The sequence below is a fragment of the Marmota monax genome, unplaced genomic scaffold (genome assembly GCF_021218885.2).
Source record: "Marmota monax isolate L192 unplaced genomic scaffold, Marmota_monax_Labrador192_F-V1.1 WCK01_AAM20220418_F8-fsc00045, whole genome shotgun sequence".
NCBI lineage: Eukaryota > Metazoa > Chordata > Mammalia > Rodentia > Sciuridae > Marmota > Marmota monax.
Window position 1 is genome coordinate 2462187 of NW_026692132.1, and position 15303 is coordinate 2477489.

Consider the following 15303-nt stretch of genomic DNA (forward strand, 5'->3'; position numbering starts at 1 on the left):
TACCAGAAAACAACAACAACAACAACAACAAAATGATGTAAGTCTTAAAGCTATGAGAAGATACTAAAAGGAAGTGATACATTAGACTGCACTTTGGAAAGATTAATCTAGCAACAAAGTATGAGTTGGATGGGTAAACACTGGAAGACAGAAGCCTCTTTAAGAAACAACTGAAACAAATTGTAAGATGAGGAAGGGTAAGATGTACCCCTGGAGCCAGAGAAGGAATGGATTTGAAAAACCTTTAGAAGGTAAAAGTCTTGATAGTAACTATACATTGAACATAGAATATTAAAGGAAAAAGTTAAAAAAAAAAAAAAAAAAAGCCTTAAGATTTATAGTCTGGGGCTCAGGTTGTAGCTCAGTGGTATGGCACTTGCCTAGCATGTGTGAGGCACTGGGTTCGATCCTCAGCACCATATAAAAATAAAATAGATAAAATAAAGGTATTGTGTCCACTTACAACTAAAATTTTAAAAAAAGATTTATAGTTTGGGAAGACAGATGCACAGTGATACCATTATCTATGATATGAGCACAGAAGTGAATGACTCCATCTAATTATTCATTTAAAATGTTTATTGAGTGTTTATTGTGTATGAAGTATTAGAGATGGACAAATAAATTAGCAAAATTCCCCACACTTAAGGATCTCAAAATCTAGTGGAGGAAGAAAAAGGTACCATATAATAAAATACATACGCAAGCTAAAGTTGCCATGTCCTCAACCCCAAATTCCTATGTTGAAGCTCTAACCCTTCATGCAATCATATTGGAGAAAAGGCCTTTTTTGTTGGGCAGGGTGTGGGGGTAACCAGGGATTGAATTTAGGAGCACTCGGCCACTGAGCCACATCCCCAGCCCTATTTGTATTTTATTTAGAGACAGGGTCTTACTGAGTTGCTTAGCACCTTGCTTTCATTGAGGCTGGCTTGGAACTCATGATCCTCCTGCCTCAGCCTCCCGAGGAGCCACTGGGATTACAGGCGTGCACCACTGCGCCCAGCCCTGTCTACTAATTCTATTGATTATTGCAAAAGGAATATTAAAGTCTCCAATTGTAACTGTGGATTTATTTACTTCTCCTTTCTATCAATTTGTGCATGATGTATTGCAATCATTTCGATCTTCAGCACTACATAAAAATAAATAAAGAGCTATATGATAAAAACTGATTTTTAAAAAATTACCTTTTTCTTACTTGTAATATATTTGTTTCATGTTTTTTGTTCCATTTTTCTTTTATCTTCCTTTTCTCCTTGCCTCCTTTTTTTGTTTTGTTTTTCTGTTTTCTAGGGGGTTTTTTGTTGTTGTTTGTTTGGTTGATTGGTTATTTTGAACTAGAGATTGAACTTAACCACTAAGCCTTTTTTACTTTTTATTTTGAAACAGGGTCTTGCTAAATTGTTTAGGGCCTTGAACTTGTGATCCTCTTGCCTCAGACTCCCAAGTTGCTGGGATTACAGGTGTGTACCACTGCACCTGGCTCTCCTTGCCTCCTTTGGACTGAGAATTTTACCTTTTTTCCCATATTATCTTCAAATACCAGTGTGTTTTAGATTTTCAATTTTGATACATATATCAGTTCAATATAAAAGCAATATTTTTAACAATGAGATATTTCACATTCTCTTATTTTTGATACTGGATTGAATATATAATTTCTTTTTTATAGCTACTATAAACTATTTAATTTTTAAAAATTAATGGTTACTCCTAGAGTTACAATGTACATTTTTAATTAGTCACAGTCTGTTTTTGTTTGTTTTATTTAGTTTGTTTTGGTGTTTAGGATTGATCTCAGAGTCTTTGCACGCACTCTACCACTGAGCTACAGCCACAGCCCCAATTTTCAAATGACAATAGTATAGCTCATCCCTGCCCGGCCAGTCGAAATTACAAGTTTGCTTTAATTTGATTTCAATTGGAGTCGGTGGTCTTTTCTTTGCGTTCAACATTCAAGATTCTCTCTTTTATGTTTGATTTTCAGTAACTTGAATGTTTGTTATTATTTTTTTTAATATTTATTGTTTAGTTTTAAGTGGACACAATGTATTTTACATTTATGTCTGCTGAGGATCAAACTCAGTGCCTCAAGCGTGCTAGGCGAGCACTCTACCACTGAGCCACAACCCCAGCCCTTGTTCTCATTATTCATCCTTCTCAAGGTTCTGAGCTTCTTGAATCTGTAGTTTGATATCTTTTACTAATTTTTTTAAATTTAGCCATTAGTTTTTCAAATATTTCTCTGTCCTGTTCTCACTCTTCTCCTTCAGGGATTCAATTATACATGTTTTAGTCTATTTGATATTGTCTCCCACAGGTATTGATGTGCTAGTTTTGTTTCTTTCCCTTTCCCTGCTCTTTTTGTCTTTGTGTTGAAGACTGGGTAACTTCCATTCGCCTATCTGCAAGTGTGCTGAGTCTTCAGCTGGCTGTGTTGAGTCTACTTAAGAACCCGCTGAAGGCAGTCTTTGTCTTTATTTTTATTTTTAGCATTTCTATGTGATTCCTTCTTAAAATTCCCATCTGAATGCTAAAATTCCTCATCTATATATGAATATTAGCATTTCCATTATAGCATTTAACATATTAATCATAGTTATTTTAAATTCCTTGTCTGATAGTTCCAACATTCTTGTTATATCTGAGTTTGGTCATATTGATTGCTTTGGCTCTTAACAGTGGCTTATTTTCTTTTTTATTAGAATTTTTAATAAAAAAATTTAGTCAGGAGATGAACTGGGATTGAGGCTTTGGTTGTTAAGGTTACCTTAGTGCACCATCATCTTCAAGTTCCTCTTGAGTCATGTTAAGGAGACACCTGTTTCCTAGAGGAATCTCCTTCAATGTTCCTGACCCACTCTTAGTGACTGACTTTCAAGTATGCCTTTGCCTCTGACTCAATTTCTCTATGCTTATGCCCCTCACTTAGAGGCAGAGTGCTGTTGCTTTTTACACAGAGCCTGCTCTCCTGGTTAAGGGAGGTGAGAAGGGACTCTGTGGCGTTGATCCCAGTCTTGAAAGTAGGATTTTTCTGTGATCCAGTTCCTACCCCAATGGTAGGCAACCTCTAATAATCTGAGCCCAAAATAGTTTCCCTCTCCTCTGTCAGAGGGTTCTCCCCCCCCCCCCCATTTCCCTTCTCCCTAGCAATAATGGATCCTCACTTTTGCCTGGAACAGGAAGGGAGGACACAAAAAAATTTTGCTGCCCTCTCCTAGTGGTTGAGGGATTTTGATCCACAAAGAGTGGTCCAGATGGGACTTTTGTGCTTCTTCTGCAGTGGCAGATGCTCCCTTCCTCTGGGCTTGCACCACTGGAGGAAATTTGTTTTATATATATATATATATATATATATATTTTTTTTTTTTTTGGTTTTGTGGTACTGGAAATCGAACCCAAGGCTTCATACAAACAAGTGCTCTACCACTGAGCCACATCCCCAGCCCCTGAAGGAGGTTTACTTTAGACTCTATCCCTACAACCAATCCTTTTCATAAGAACTCAGTAAAGCGGGTGGGGTTGTGGCTCAGTGGTAGAGCGTTCACCTAGCACACATGAGGCACTGGGTTCGATCCTCAGCACCGCATAAAAATGAAATAAAGATATTGTGTCCAGTAAAGCTCCACAGGAAAAGTCTCTAAAAGTTGGGACACACTCCTCTTGTATCTGTGGCCCCCAAGGTTTTCTGCTTAGTCTTCAATGTTATTTGAAATTCATTAAAGATCTTAATTGCATCTTTCTGTTTGTATAATGGCCCCATCTTCCTCCCATGCTCTGGTACAAGTCCAGGGCTTGCTTCCTACTTCTCTTTGGAGGCCCATGCTTCTACTTTAGACTACTTGATTTCCCTGTGATCTCATCTTTCTAATGAGTTCAATGAAATTACAATATTTTAGATTATCCAACTTTTCTTGCTGTTCGAGTAGAAGTAAAGGTTCTACCACCTTTCTACATGATAGGCAGAAACCAGATCATATGGCTTTCTTTTTAGTTGTAGTTGGACACAATATCTTTATTTTTTTATTTTTATGTGGTGCTGAGGATCAAACCTAGGGTCTAGCACATGCTAGGCGAGTGTTCTACCACTGAGCCACAATCCCAGCCCCTCACATGGCTTTTTAAAATTGTTTTGTGAGGGAGTTGGCTTAGGGCCTAAGTTTCTGAGGCTGGCTTCGAACTTATGATCCTCTTGCCTCAGCCTCCTAAATCACTGGGATATAGGCATGTGCCACTGTGCCTGGTTTTTTAACTCGCTTTTTAAAAAATGAGGTAAGGGGCTGGGGATATAGCTCAGTTGGTAGAGTGCTTACTTGGCATACACAAGGCCCCTTGGCATACACAGCACCACCACCAAAATAAAAATAATAATAAAAAAATTTAAAAAATGAAAAATGAGGTAAAATTCACATAACATAAAATATATAATTTTACCATTACAAAGTAGCATTTAGTATATCCAATTCAGTAGCATTTAGTATATCCACAATGTTATGCAAACAATCCCCACTATCTAGTTCCAGAACACTGTCATCATCCCGAAAGGAAACCTGTACCCATTTCTCCCTCCTTCTCTCCGGTTTCTGGCATCTGTCCAATCTACTTTTCTTTCTCTATGGATTGCTTATTCTGGACACTTTGTATCTATATCTACAGATGCATACAATTTGTGCCATTTTGTGTCTGTTGTCTTTCGTGTAGCAAAAGGATTTCAAGATTCAACTGTCTCATCTGTGTTGTGGCACATGTATTAGGACTTCATTTCTCATATCCGCTGTTTGTATATAACAAATTTGTTTATCCCTTCATCAGCTGACAGACATTCAGGTAGTTTCCACTTTTTGGATATTGTTATTACTGATGTATGAACACATACATACCAGTCTTCCAAACACCTGTTTTCAATTCTTTAGGGTATATACCTAGAAGCAGAATTGCTTGGTCCTATGATAATTCTATTTTTAATTTTTTGAGGACTCACTAAACTCTTCCACAATTCCTGAACCATTTTATATTCCGAAAGCAACATATAAGGATTCCAATTTCTCCACATCTTTGCCAATACTTGTTATTTCCATTGTTTAGAAGTGTCAAGTAGGTGTGAAGTGGTGTATCAATGTGGTGTATTTTTTGGTGCTGGGATTAAATCCACAGCCTTCTACATTCTATGCTCATACTCTACCCCCAAGCTACATCTCCAACCTTCACTGTGGTTTTAGTTTGCATTTGCCTAATGGCTAATGGGTTTGAACATCTTGTCATGGATCTATTCACCATTTGTTTATCTTCTTTAGAGAAATGTCTCTAAAAGTCCTTTGACCATTTTATATCATATTTTTTGTCCTTTTGTTGTTAAGCTTTAAGAAATCTTTACACACTCTTTTTTTCTTTTGCGGGGGTACTGGAGTTTGATTGAGGGGCACTCAACCACTGAGCCACATACCTAGTCCTATTTTGTATTTTATTTAGAGATAGGGTCTCACTGAATTGCTTAGCACCTTGCTCTTGCTGAGGCTGGATTTGAATTTGTATCCTCCTGACTCAGCCTCCCAAGTCACTGGGATTACAGGTATACATTCTTTTTAACTATATGATTTGCAAGTATTTTCTCTTACTTTTATACACAAAATTTTTTAATTTTTATGACATCCAATTTTTCTATTTTTTCTTTCATTGTACATGCTTTTTTAAAAAAAAATTATTATTTTTTTAGTTGTAGTTGGACACAATCCCTTTTTTAAAAATTTATTTATTGTTACATGGTGCTGCAGGGTCTTGTATTGAGAAACTAGCCTCTACCTCAGAGCAAAGCCTGTCCAAGGAAGTGGGACATGACCCTTGTCCTTGGAAAAACCCACAGAGCAAAATCCTAGGCACATACCCACCCGCTGAATTGTTTATCTACAAATAACAGGAGAGATCTGTGGCATCAGGTGTCCCTGACTCAGTCAGGCTAGGTGAGTACCCATAGCAACCCCCTAGTAACTACCAATGAGCATGAGACAGGGAAAATACCTGGGATGCCAGATGACCCCCCAGTAGTTTATGGTGGTTTGATAACATGTTGGGAAACCATGAGTTCAGCAGCACACCCCTCATGGCTTAAACCAATCAGTTCAAACGAATCCCCCCCCCCCCTTGTAGTAACCAATCACACTTACCCAACTTGTTCCTGCCAATGAATATGCTAATCATGTTTTAAAGTTGTTTTATGATTTTCCCGTGGTGTGTGATGATTTTCTAAGAGATGCTATGATGTATGTGAAGTCCCTGCCTTCCCCGAAGAGTGTATAAAACTGCCGCAAACCCTGGGCTCGGGGCCTCTCAGCGTCACCAGTTGCTGTGTGCGCGTGGAGGACAGAGCTAGCTCGCAATAAACACCTCTTTGCTGCTTACATCAATTTTGGTCTCTGGTGGTCTTTTGGGGGGTCCCGAATTCGAGTATAACAGTACGTGCTAGGCAAGCACTCTTACCACTGAGCCACAACCCCAGCCCTACTGCACATGCTTTTGATGTTGTATCTAAAAATCTGTTGCCAAATGAACACTTTCCCTATGTTCTTCTGAAAGTTTTATAGTTTTAGCTTATATACTTTTAGATCACTGATCCATTCTGAGTTAATTTGTATATGGTGAATGGTAGAGGCCTTAGTTCATATGGATATCCAGTTGTTCCAATGCCATTTCCCTGGTCAACTGACTAGAGATAAACGAGTTTTTATCTGAACTCTCAATTCCATTCCACTAGTTTACTGTACTACCTTTTTTTTTTTTTAAAGCACTAGGGATGAAACCCATCTGAGATACATCCCTAGTCCTTTTTAAATTTTTGGTCTTGAGAATGGGTCTAAGTTGCTGAAGGTCTTGCTAAGCTGCTAAGGCTGGCCTCAAATGATTTTGTGATCCTCCTGCTTCAGCCTCCTGAGTCACTGGGCCTATGCCATCATGACCACTTGTATTCCTTTTAAAATATGTGACAATTATTGTTTTCTCTCAAGAGTAAATGGTAAGCAACAATATGTGTAAACTTTGTAAAACAGTATTTAAGAAACAAAAATCAACTTCAGAACTAGAACAATTCTAAGTTTTGTACAAGCTCTGCCTTACCTGAGATAAGGCTTTGGGTGAGGATGGCTTTTGGCCTGAGCCTAAGCAACTCCATTTTAAAAACTCCAGTTTGAAAACTTCAGTCTCACCAGGCACATCCACAGAGCCCTCCAGTAAGGCCTCAAACAAGTTACTTCCCCTCACCCTGATAAACAGAGTGATGCCCCAAGTAGGCTGTCCTTGCCTGATAAGAAGGGAAAGGCAAGAAGATCAGGGTGGAGACCCCAGGGTAAATGATGTCATGGAAAAATCCAGTGGTAGCTGATAAGGATCAAAAGGGGGGGAGGGTAAAAGCCCCAAAATTTAGTATAAATAATAGAGCAAATGAACAGGGATTCAGCCAGCTGAAACAAGGATTCACTCAAGCTGGAGAGCCTGATGAGGATATGGATTGATATCCCATCACTTGTCATTATTTCCTGAGCCTCTGTGTGATCCTCACCACTCTCAAACTCCACCACCTCATCTGCACCTTGGTGAGAGCTGCAACTCCTCCTTACAACCCTCTCCTTAACCAGTCATCCACTCCAAGCCAGGAAAAGCCTGCCTTGGTTCTGGACCTGATCACCACGGTCTGAGTGATTGTGCATGTGCTGGACTTAAAGCCTAAGGCTTAAGACTTTTGATATGACATTTGAATTTAGCACGCAGAGGGAATGTCTGTCACTAGCCTGTCATAATTAAGTTTGTTTTACAGTGCTTAGAATTAATCTAGAATTGTCTGCAGTAAATTAATTAATCTAGAATTGTTTGCTGTGAATGGATAATGTCTACTGGAGTGCCTAGCATTAAGGATTGTCATTTTCTTCATTAAGAATCTATAGATTGAAATTGTATTGAGTAATTTGAGGAAATAAAGCATTGAAAAAGGAAAAAAAAGTAAATGGTAAGAAAGGAAGGGAGTTCAAAAAGAAGGCCAATTTTTAGTAAATTTGGTTGGTATGAAAAAGAGAAAGGTCATAGCCAGGGGGCAATAAAAGGAAGGTATTTTGAGACTTAACATTCACTTTATATCTTTCATATACCCCACACTTTACCAGATCATTTCTACATAATATTTCATTTAATTCTCAAATATTTCAAGTATATCTCATTCCATAAGCAAGAAAGTTGTGATTCAGTAACATTAATTGACGTTCTTGTCCACAGTCACACACTCTGCTAATCTAAGTGACAAAGTCAAAGTTATACCTCAGATCTGTCTGATTTTATTTTAACCTTTTTGGTACTGGGCATTGAACCCAGGGGTACTTAACCACTGAGACACATCCCCAGCCCTTTTTATTTTTTATTTCGAGACAGGGTCTCACTAAGTCACTTAAGGCCTTGCTGAGTCGCTGAGGTTGGTATTGAACTTGCAATCCTCCTGCCTCAGCCTCCCAAGGCACTGGGATTACAGGTGTGAACCACTGTGCCAAGCTTGTCTGATTGCACATTTTGTATCTTTCCTACTTTAGTGTTTTGTAGACATAAGTTTGAAGTCCTTCGGACCCGCAAAGAGAGAACTAACTGGCATTCAAAAATACATCCCTGAAGCTCAGAAAAGAGTTGGAAATTAAAGATAAAATTTAAAAATAATCAGTTCATAAGAGCAGTTGAAGCCATGGAAAAGGTTCACCTAAAGAGAATCTGAAAAGGTCTAGGTGTCGGCCTCAAATGGAATCCCAGGGCACATATAACATTCAAGAGGGAGGAGGAGGAGGAGAGGGAGGAGGAGAGGGAGGAGGAGGAGGAGGAGGAGGAGAGGGAGGGGGAGGGGGAGGGGGAGGAAAAGAAAAGGAGAGAGAGAGAGAGAGAGAGAGAAGGAGATTCAAGAAGATTTGGTAGTCAGAGAGTTAGAAAGAAAACAGGGTTATCTAGCTCACTAGATAGCAGGTCCCATGAGGGAAAGTACACAAGCCAGGTGCGGTGGCGCAGGCCTGTAATCCCAGTGGCTTAGGAAGCTGAGGCAGGAGGATCACAAGTTCAAAGGCAGCCTCAGCAGAAGCCCTTAGCAACTTAGCGGGACCCTATCTCACAAAAAAAGAAAAAAAAAGGTCTGGAAATGTAGCTCAGTGGTTAAGCACCCCTGAGTTCAATCCCTGATAACAAAAACAAAAACAAGTAAGCAGTTCCTCTTGTTCATTTTATATCTCCAATGTTAAACACTGATGATATAAAATGAATGTTCAGCAAATATTCGTTGAATAAGTAACTGGCTGACACTGAAGCTGAAGGAGAATGTTTCCAAGAGACTAGGCAAGAACATTAAATGCTTTTGGAAAGACAATGAGGACCTGCAAAGATTACTAATTAAAAACGTGTATACTTTTCTCAGTTTTAAAAAATAGGACAGGAGCAGGGATTGTGGCTCAGCAGTAGAGCGCTTGCCTAGCACAGGCGGGACCCAGGTTCGATCCTCAGCACCACATACAAATAAAGGCATTGTGTTGTGTCCACCCACACCTAAAAAAATAAATATTAAAAAAAATAGGACAATGAAAGACAAGGTGTGAAAAGTGATCACTTGATTAGACAGTGAGCAAGACAGCAGTCAACAAAAAGAAAACTAAGGGGTTGGAGATATAGCTCTGTTGGGAACATGCTTCCCTCGCATGCATAAGGCCCTGGGTTCAATCTCCAGTACCACAAAGAAAGAAAAAGAAGATTAAGTCGAGTAACTGAGAAAAGTCAACTTAGTGGACTAAGCAGTGAATGGAAGTGAGGAAGAAAAGAAAAGCAGACACTATCATTTTAAGAAGTTTGACATAGGAGAATAAGAGAAATAAGTCAGTAGTTAAAGGGACAGCAGAGTGACACAAGTTTTTGGTTTGATGAGATGACAGACATTTCAACTTATTTGTGAACTTAAGTATCCCTACAACTTTTAACACTCTAGTGTACAAGCCACTGTAAACTTGTTTGTAGTGTTTTTGATAAGCACTATGTGTGAAAGAAAAGAATTTTTCTAGGGAGGGAGGAATTTATTGAATTTTTGAAAAAGAATTTCCAAATATTTAGAAGTATTTACATTGGCAGTTTACACCACTCACCTAGAGAAAATACTGAAAAGGATAACAAAAAAATTAAAATATTTTCAAAAAAACAGAAATGACTATTACAAAGCATTACTAGGAAAAGATACTCAAACTCATTTTGAGACTAAAATAATTTGTTTCATTCCCAACACAGATACCTTACCCAAGAGAAAAAACGTATCAGAGGCTTGAGAATGCTATTTTTATTAACTCTACAAAAATATTTTTTAATATTTACTTTTTATTTGTAGTTGGACACAATACCTTCATTTATTTATTTTTATGTGGTGCTGAGGATTGAACCCAGGGCCTCGCATGTGCTAGGCAGGCACTCTACCATTGAGCTACAACCCCAGCCCCACTATTTTTTAATAATAGACATTTAAAAAATATTTTTTAGTTGCCAAAGGACATTTATTTTATTTACTTATACGTGGTGCTGAAAATCAAACCCAGTGCCTTACATATATACTAGACAAGCGCTCTACCACTAAGCCACAACACCAGCCCTACAAAAATATTTTAATTTCATATTTGTACATATATTTTAAGAATTTTTCTTTAGGATCTGTCTTTTAATGTGTTTTTTGTTTTGTTTTCTAGTAGTAGAGATTGAACCTGCGGTTTCATATATGCTACACAAGTACTCTACCACTGAGTTACATCCCCAGTCCTTTTTAAATTTTAAGACAGGATCTCACTAAGTTGCCCCAGTTGGTCTCAAACTTGTGATCCTTCTGCCTCAACCTCCTGAGTAATTTATGTGATTTTTAAAATTGTATATATAACATAGAAAACCAGTTCCAGTCAAATTTTCACTATTTGGTTTTTATAAATTTTTTTGTTTAGTTTTAGATTTGAGTAAAAATAAGACAATGTAAATATCATTAAGCAAAAAGGTAAGATGTAAACTAAAATAAAAATTGACAGGCAAGGTAGATTTCCAACAAAGTGAATCTAACAGAAAAAAACAGAATGAGAGGGCATGGAGAGGGTTAAAACGTAATTCCTAGCTATGGACACTAGATGGTGCAAATATTTTCCAGGACTTAAATTTTATTGACCTAATTACTCAAAACTTTTAAGGAAAATTCCCCCAAAGAAATTAAATTTCTTGACTCTATGAGAAAATTGATCTTTTTCTTTCTTGTGTGTGTATGTGTGTTATTTATGGCTATAGGGTGATTTGTATGTGTACATGTGTATCTTTGTTGTTTTCCATTTTGCTTTTGCTTGGCATAAATGTGTTGAACTTGCATATTTTCCAGATATCCTAGCCCTTCTGAGTCAGCAGCATCCTGCATGTGCCTAAATGACTGTTGGGTTGATGGTGGCGATGATTATGATATGTGCCCTCATGGTTTTAGAACTAACTCAATTCTACCACTGCTAAGGAAAAACATAAAAGCGAAGTACCACAAGAAAAATCTATCCCCCAAATATTGTTGCATGGAAAATAGCAAATTTCTCTTTTTTTTTTTTAAAAAAAGTAGAAGTAAACTAAACTTACTTCTATTTTATTTATTTTTTTTCCAAATCGAAGTAAATGAGGTTTTCTGATCATTTATTTTTCCAAAGGTAAATTTAAGTACCATATCAAGCTAACATCACAAAATCCCATCAACAAACTTTAGCTATCTAGCCCTCTTTTAGATTGAAAGAATTGTATGGCTTTTCTACAGTAAGTCTTAAAAAATAGCAAATTTCTGGTCTAAGATGCTAGAAATTCCTACAGAGCCATGATGAGTACTTACTTGAATTAGGGGGCCAGGATTCCCGGTATTCACTACCTGCTTGCATTCTGGGTGACTTGCTCCAAACCTGGGGAGCCACACAAAAATCACAGAAGTTATGATCAATGAAAGAACTTAACCAAGAAACTTAAATCATAAAAGGAAACCTAAAATATATTCTTTTCTACTACCTCTTCCACAAAATACAAAATTTAATACATTTATCTTAATGATAGTTGTGTCAATTTATGATAAGCTTTCTAGCTTCCAATGCATTTCTCATATATTTTTTCATCCAAGGCCAATTTCATTATGGCGGAAAAGGAAGAAGAATAAGCATTAAAGAGAGATCATGCGGTCAAAAGCCACAATTAGACAACTATGCAGCTGCTAAGACTAAGAGTTACCATGAAGAGTTCCTTCCCTGGATTGTCATACCATGATGAATACATTTCCATTGAGAAGAAAACCAAAGAGCAAACCAACTGGAATCTTCATCTTTTTTTTTTTTAACGTAAATTTTTTAAATTTATATATGACAGCAGAATGCATTACAATTCTTATAACACATATAGAGCACAATTTTTCATATCTCTGGTTATATACATAGTATATTCATCTTTTAGTGCTGCCTTCATCTAAATTAAAATTCATAAAACCAAGCTTGCTCATGGAGCTTGCTTAAGCGAAACATGGCAACAAGAGAATTACCTTCCTTTCTTGTTTCTTCTGTGTCTCCATGACGTGGAGGCGCTCCATTAGGCTGGAGATGCCCTGCTCCAGGCTGTCAATGGTGTGGTGCTGAGGATCATGGCCACTGAAGCTGTTGCGCAGGCTGCGGAGAGCATCTCGAACAATCTGCAAGTCACTGGTCTGTGGATGAAAATAAGGTGCTGTTGCCAAAGTACAGTACCATATTATTAGTCATGTCCCAGCCACTGGACTTAAGAAGGTAAAGGAGAGAAGTAGATCTTTTATTTTTGTGGAAGAAAGTTTCCTCCTCAGACACAGGCCTACTGTTTGCCCACTAATTCTTAATTTTAGTTAGCTAGTGCCTCACATCTTTTTTTAAAATTTTTATTAGTTATTGATGGACCTTTATTTATTGATTTGTTTATAAGTGGTTCTGAGAATCGAACCCAGTGCCTCACACATGCTAGGCAAGCGCTCTATCAGTGAGCCACAACCCCAGCCCTAGTGCCTCACATCTTTACACATCCATCAGAAGCAAGAATTAGGGGACTAGAAGCCTAGTCAATAGGGGATGGCTGGGACACTGTTCTGGTTTCAACAAGAAGTGGCAGGACTGTGTTCTACTCCTAGGAACCTACCCCTCTGTGGGTGATGGAAGCAGCTCCTTTTCCTGCTGTTGGAAGGAGAAAACCATTGCTTTGAGAATTGTGACTGTTGTAGTTGGTTACCTGTAGCAGCCAGAAGAAATGATGCCTGTTAAAGGGGAAGTTCTGAATCAAGACACCCTGTTTTAATTTTCTTCTTTACATTTTTATCACTACCTGACAGAGTATATAGTTATTTGTTTAACATCTCTGTAAAAATGTAAGCTTCACGAGCACCAATGCATTTTCCCGTTTGTTCCCTGCTAAATCAATGTTGTACTCAATGCTTGCAAGGCATGGTGGATGTAGAATGAATGAAAGAAAACTTTGGCCTGGAGGCCAACAAATTAGCCTCTGTCACAGTCACTGGAGGGTCTCCTACTCTAAGCACCTCCTCCCTTTGCTTTGTAACAAAATAAGAACAGTGTAATATTTTTTGAACCTGACTGTGGGTCAGGTTGCTTAAATACAACCATATTAGTTATGTGGATTATGTCAGTAGTATTTCAATTTTCCAGATAAGTCTTGCACTTAGGGCTCATCTTAAGGTCACACAGTGTAGACACAATAAAGCTGGAATTTGAAACCAGGCTTTTTTTTTTTTTTTTTATCTTGGAAGCTGCACTCTTAACCCCCTCCCCATATAGCCTCTCAGAAAACTGTCTGTGGCATTGGTTTAGCTCTTGGTGACAAACAGAATCTCCCTCTTTGCCAGGAAATGTGGGAGGGAAAACACAAAATTCTAGGTTACCTCATCTGCCTCTCTTTTCATACAGTGAGCCAAAAGGACATCTTTGTGTTCTAGTTCCCGTTCTAGATCCACCTGCAAAACAGAGATTAAATCAAAAAAGGGTTTCTTCAAGCCAAAGGGACAGGAAAACCAGTAGCTGAGTATGTTCTGACCTGCTGATGACTGGCATCTGAGAGTTTTCGGAGTGCTTCTTCCAGCTTGACCTGGTGCTGTTGAAGGAGGCGATCCTTCTGCCCCAGCTCTTTCTGTAATAGAGACAGTGCTTTCAGATGTGTAGCGAAACCCTATGTAATGCAATTACACAGAGCCTCAGCAGGCAGGCCTTTCCCCAATATACCAGGAAGGCGTGACACACCACAACAGCCTTACACAGTGCAAAGGATTCTTGGAAGGGTAAAGAGGATGGGAACTACCATTTGTAAGAGGACCACCATGTGCCATCCAAGCTAGTTAAAGACAAAGATAAACCTGGAACTGAAGTTTCCAGACTCCAGGTTCCGTGATCCTCCTAGAAATGCTATCTATTCTTCGGGGCTAGTAAATCAAGGAACAAAGAAAAAGATTTCCTTCCAGAAAACAAGGATGAAAACAGAATACTTCAGTGTTCCTTGAGCAATAGCAACAATGGGCTATTCATAAAAGGTCAGTCAGGTGGAAGTCATTTCTAAAACAATATTCATTCTTTTTTTTCCCCAATATTTATTCTTACTTTATATTCTCCCAAGAGCCGGTTCCTCTCGTCCAGCTTCCTCTGCAGATCCACCTGCGATGATATAAAGAATTTACTGGCATGTGCAGCAACCTTCCTAGAAATGAGCTATTTGGTAACCAGCATTAATGTTGGCAGTTACAGCATACAGCACAGAGAGGGCATAGTTATGATAAAAACACACAGCTTCTCTCTGTGTCTTTAAGTAAGATAATCAGACTACAGAACTACAATTTTGTCTCACTGTCCTCAAACTTCAAGAGGTCAAGGACCTTCCTGCCCAGTGTGGTATGGGCTTTCACCTAGGAAAAAAATTAATCTGATGGGAAATAAAGATAACTGCAGACACTGAAGGCAGGCATCTCAGAAGCAAGATAAAGAGACATCAGGATGGCGGATCTACAAGCAATAAGGGGTCTCACTGAGGTCAGAGATCATACATTTGACTCACATTCTGGTTCTGAAGCTCATCTTTGTCCATATTTGCCCTCAGTAGTTCTTGTTTGAGCTGAAGAACAGCTGTGTCCTGCTGAGTCAATCTCTGTTGCAAGGCATCCTGGGGGAAAAAGCATACTAATTATTACGGTTTCAATTAATCAATTAGTCAGTTATTATCAAAAGTTACTAAATCCTTGACCAGCATTAG

At 38.4% G+C, this 15303-nt stretch overlaps 1 protein-coding gene across 6 annotated transcripts in view; it reads right to left on the reverse strand.

Moving 5' to 3' along the window:
* The window catches only part of Dixdc1 (DIX domain containing 1), a 79555-nt gene that overhangs the window by 7677 nt on the left and 56575 nt on the right, over positions 1-15303 (reverse strand). For all 6 annotated transcript variants that reach the window (XM_058586301.1, XM_058586303.1, XM_058586304.1 and 3 more), the window contains 7 exons: positions 15109-15213; positions 14658-14711; positions 14101-14193; positions 13944-14020; positions 13192-13276; positions 12572-12733; positions 11882-11948 (listed from right to left, as the gene is read on the reverse strand). In XM_058586301.1, the coding sequence (XP_058442284.1) occupies positions 11882-11948; positions 12572-12733; positions 13192-13276; positions 13944-14020; positions 14101-14193; positions 14658-14711; positions 15109-15213 (643 nt within the window). The remainder of the gene's footprint in view (positions 1-11881; positions 11949-12571; positions 12734-13191; positions 13277-13943; positions 14021-14100; positions 14194-14657; positions 14712-15108; positions 15214-15303) is intronic.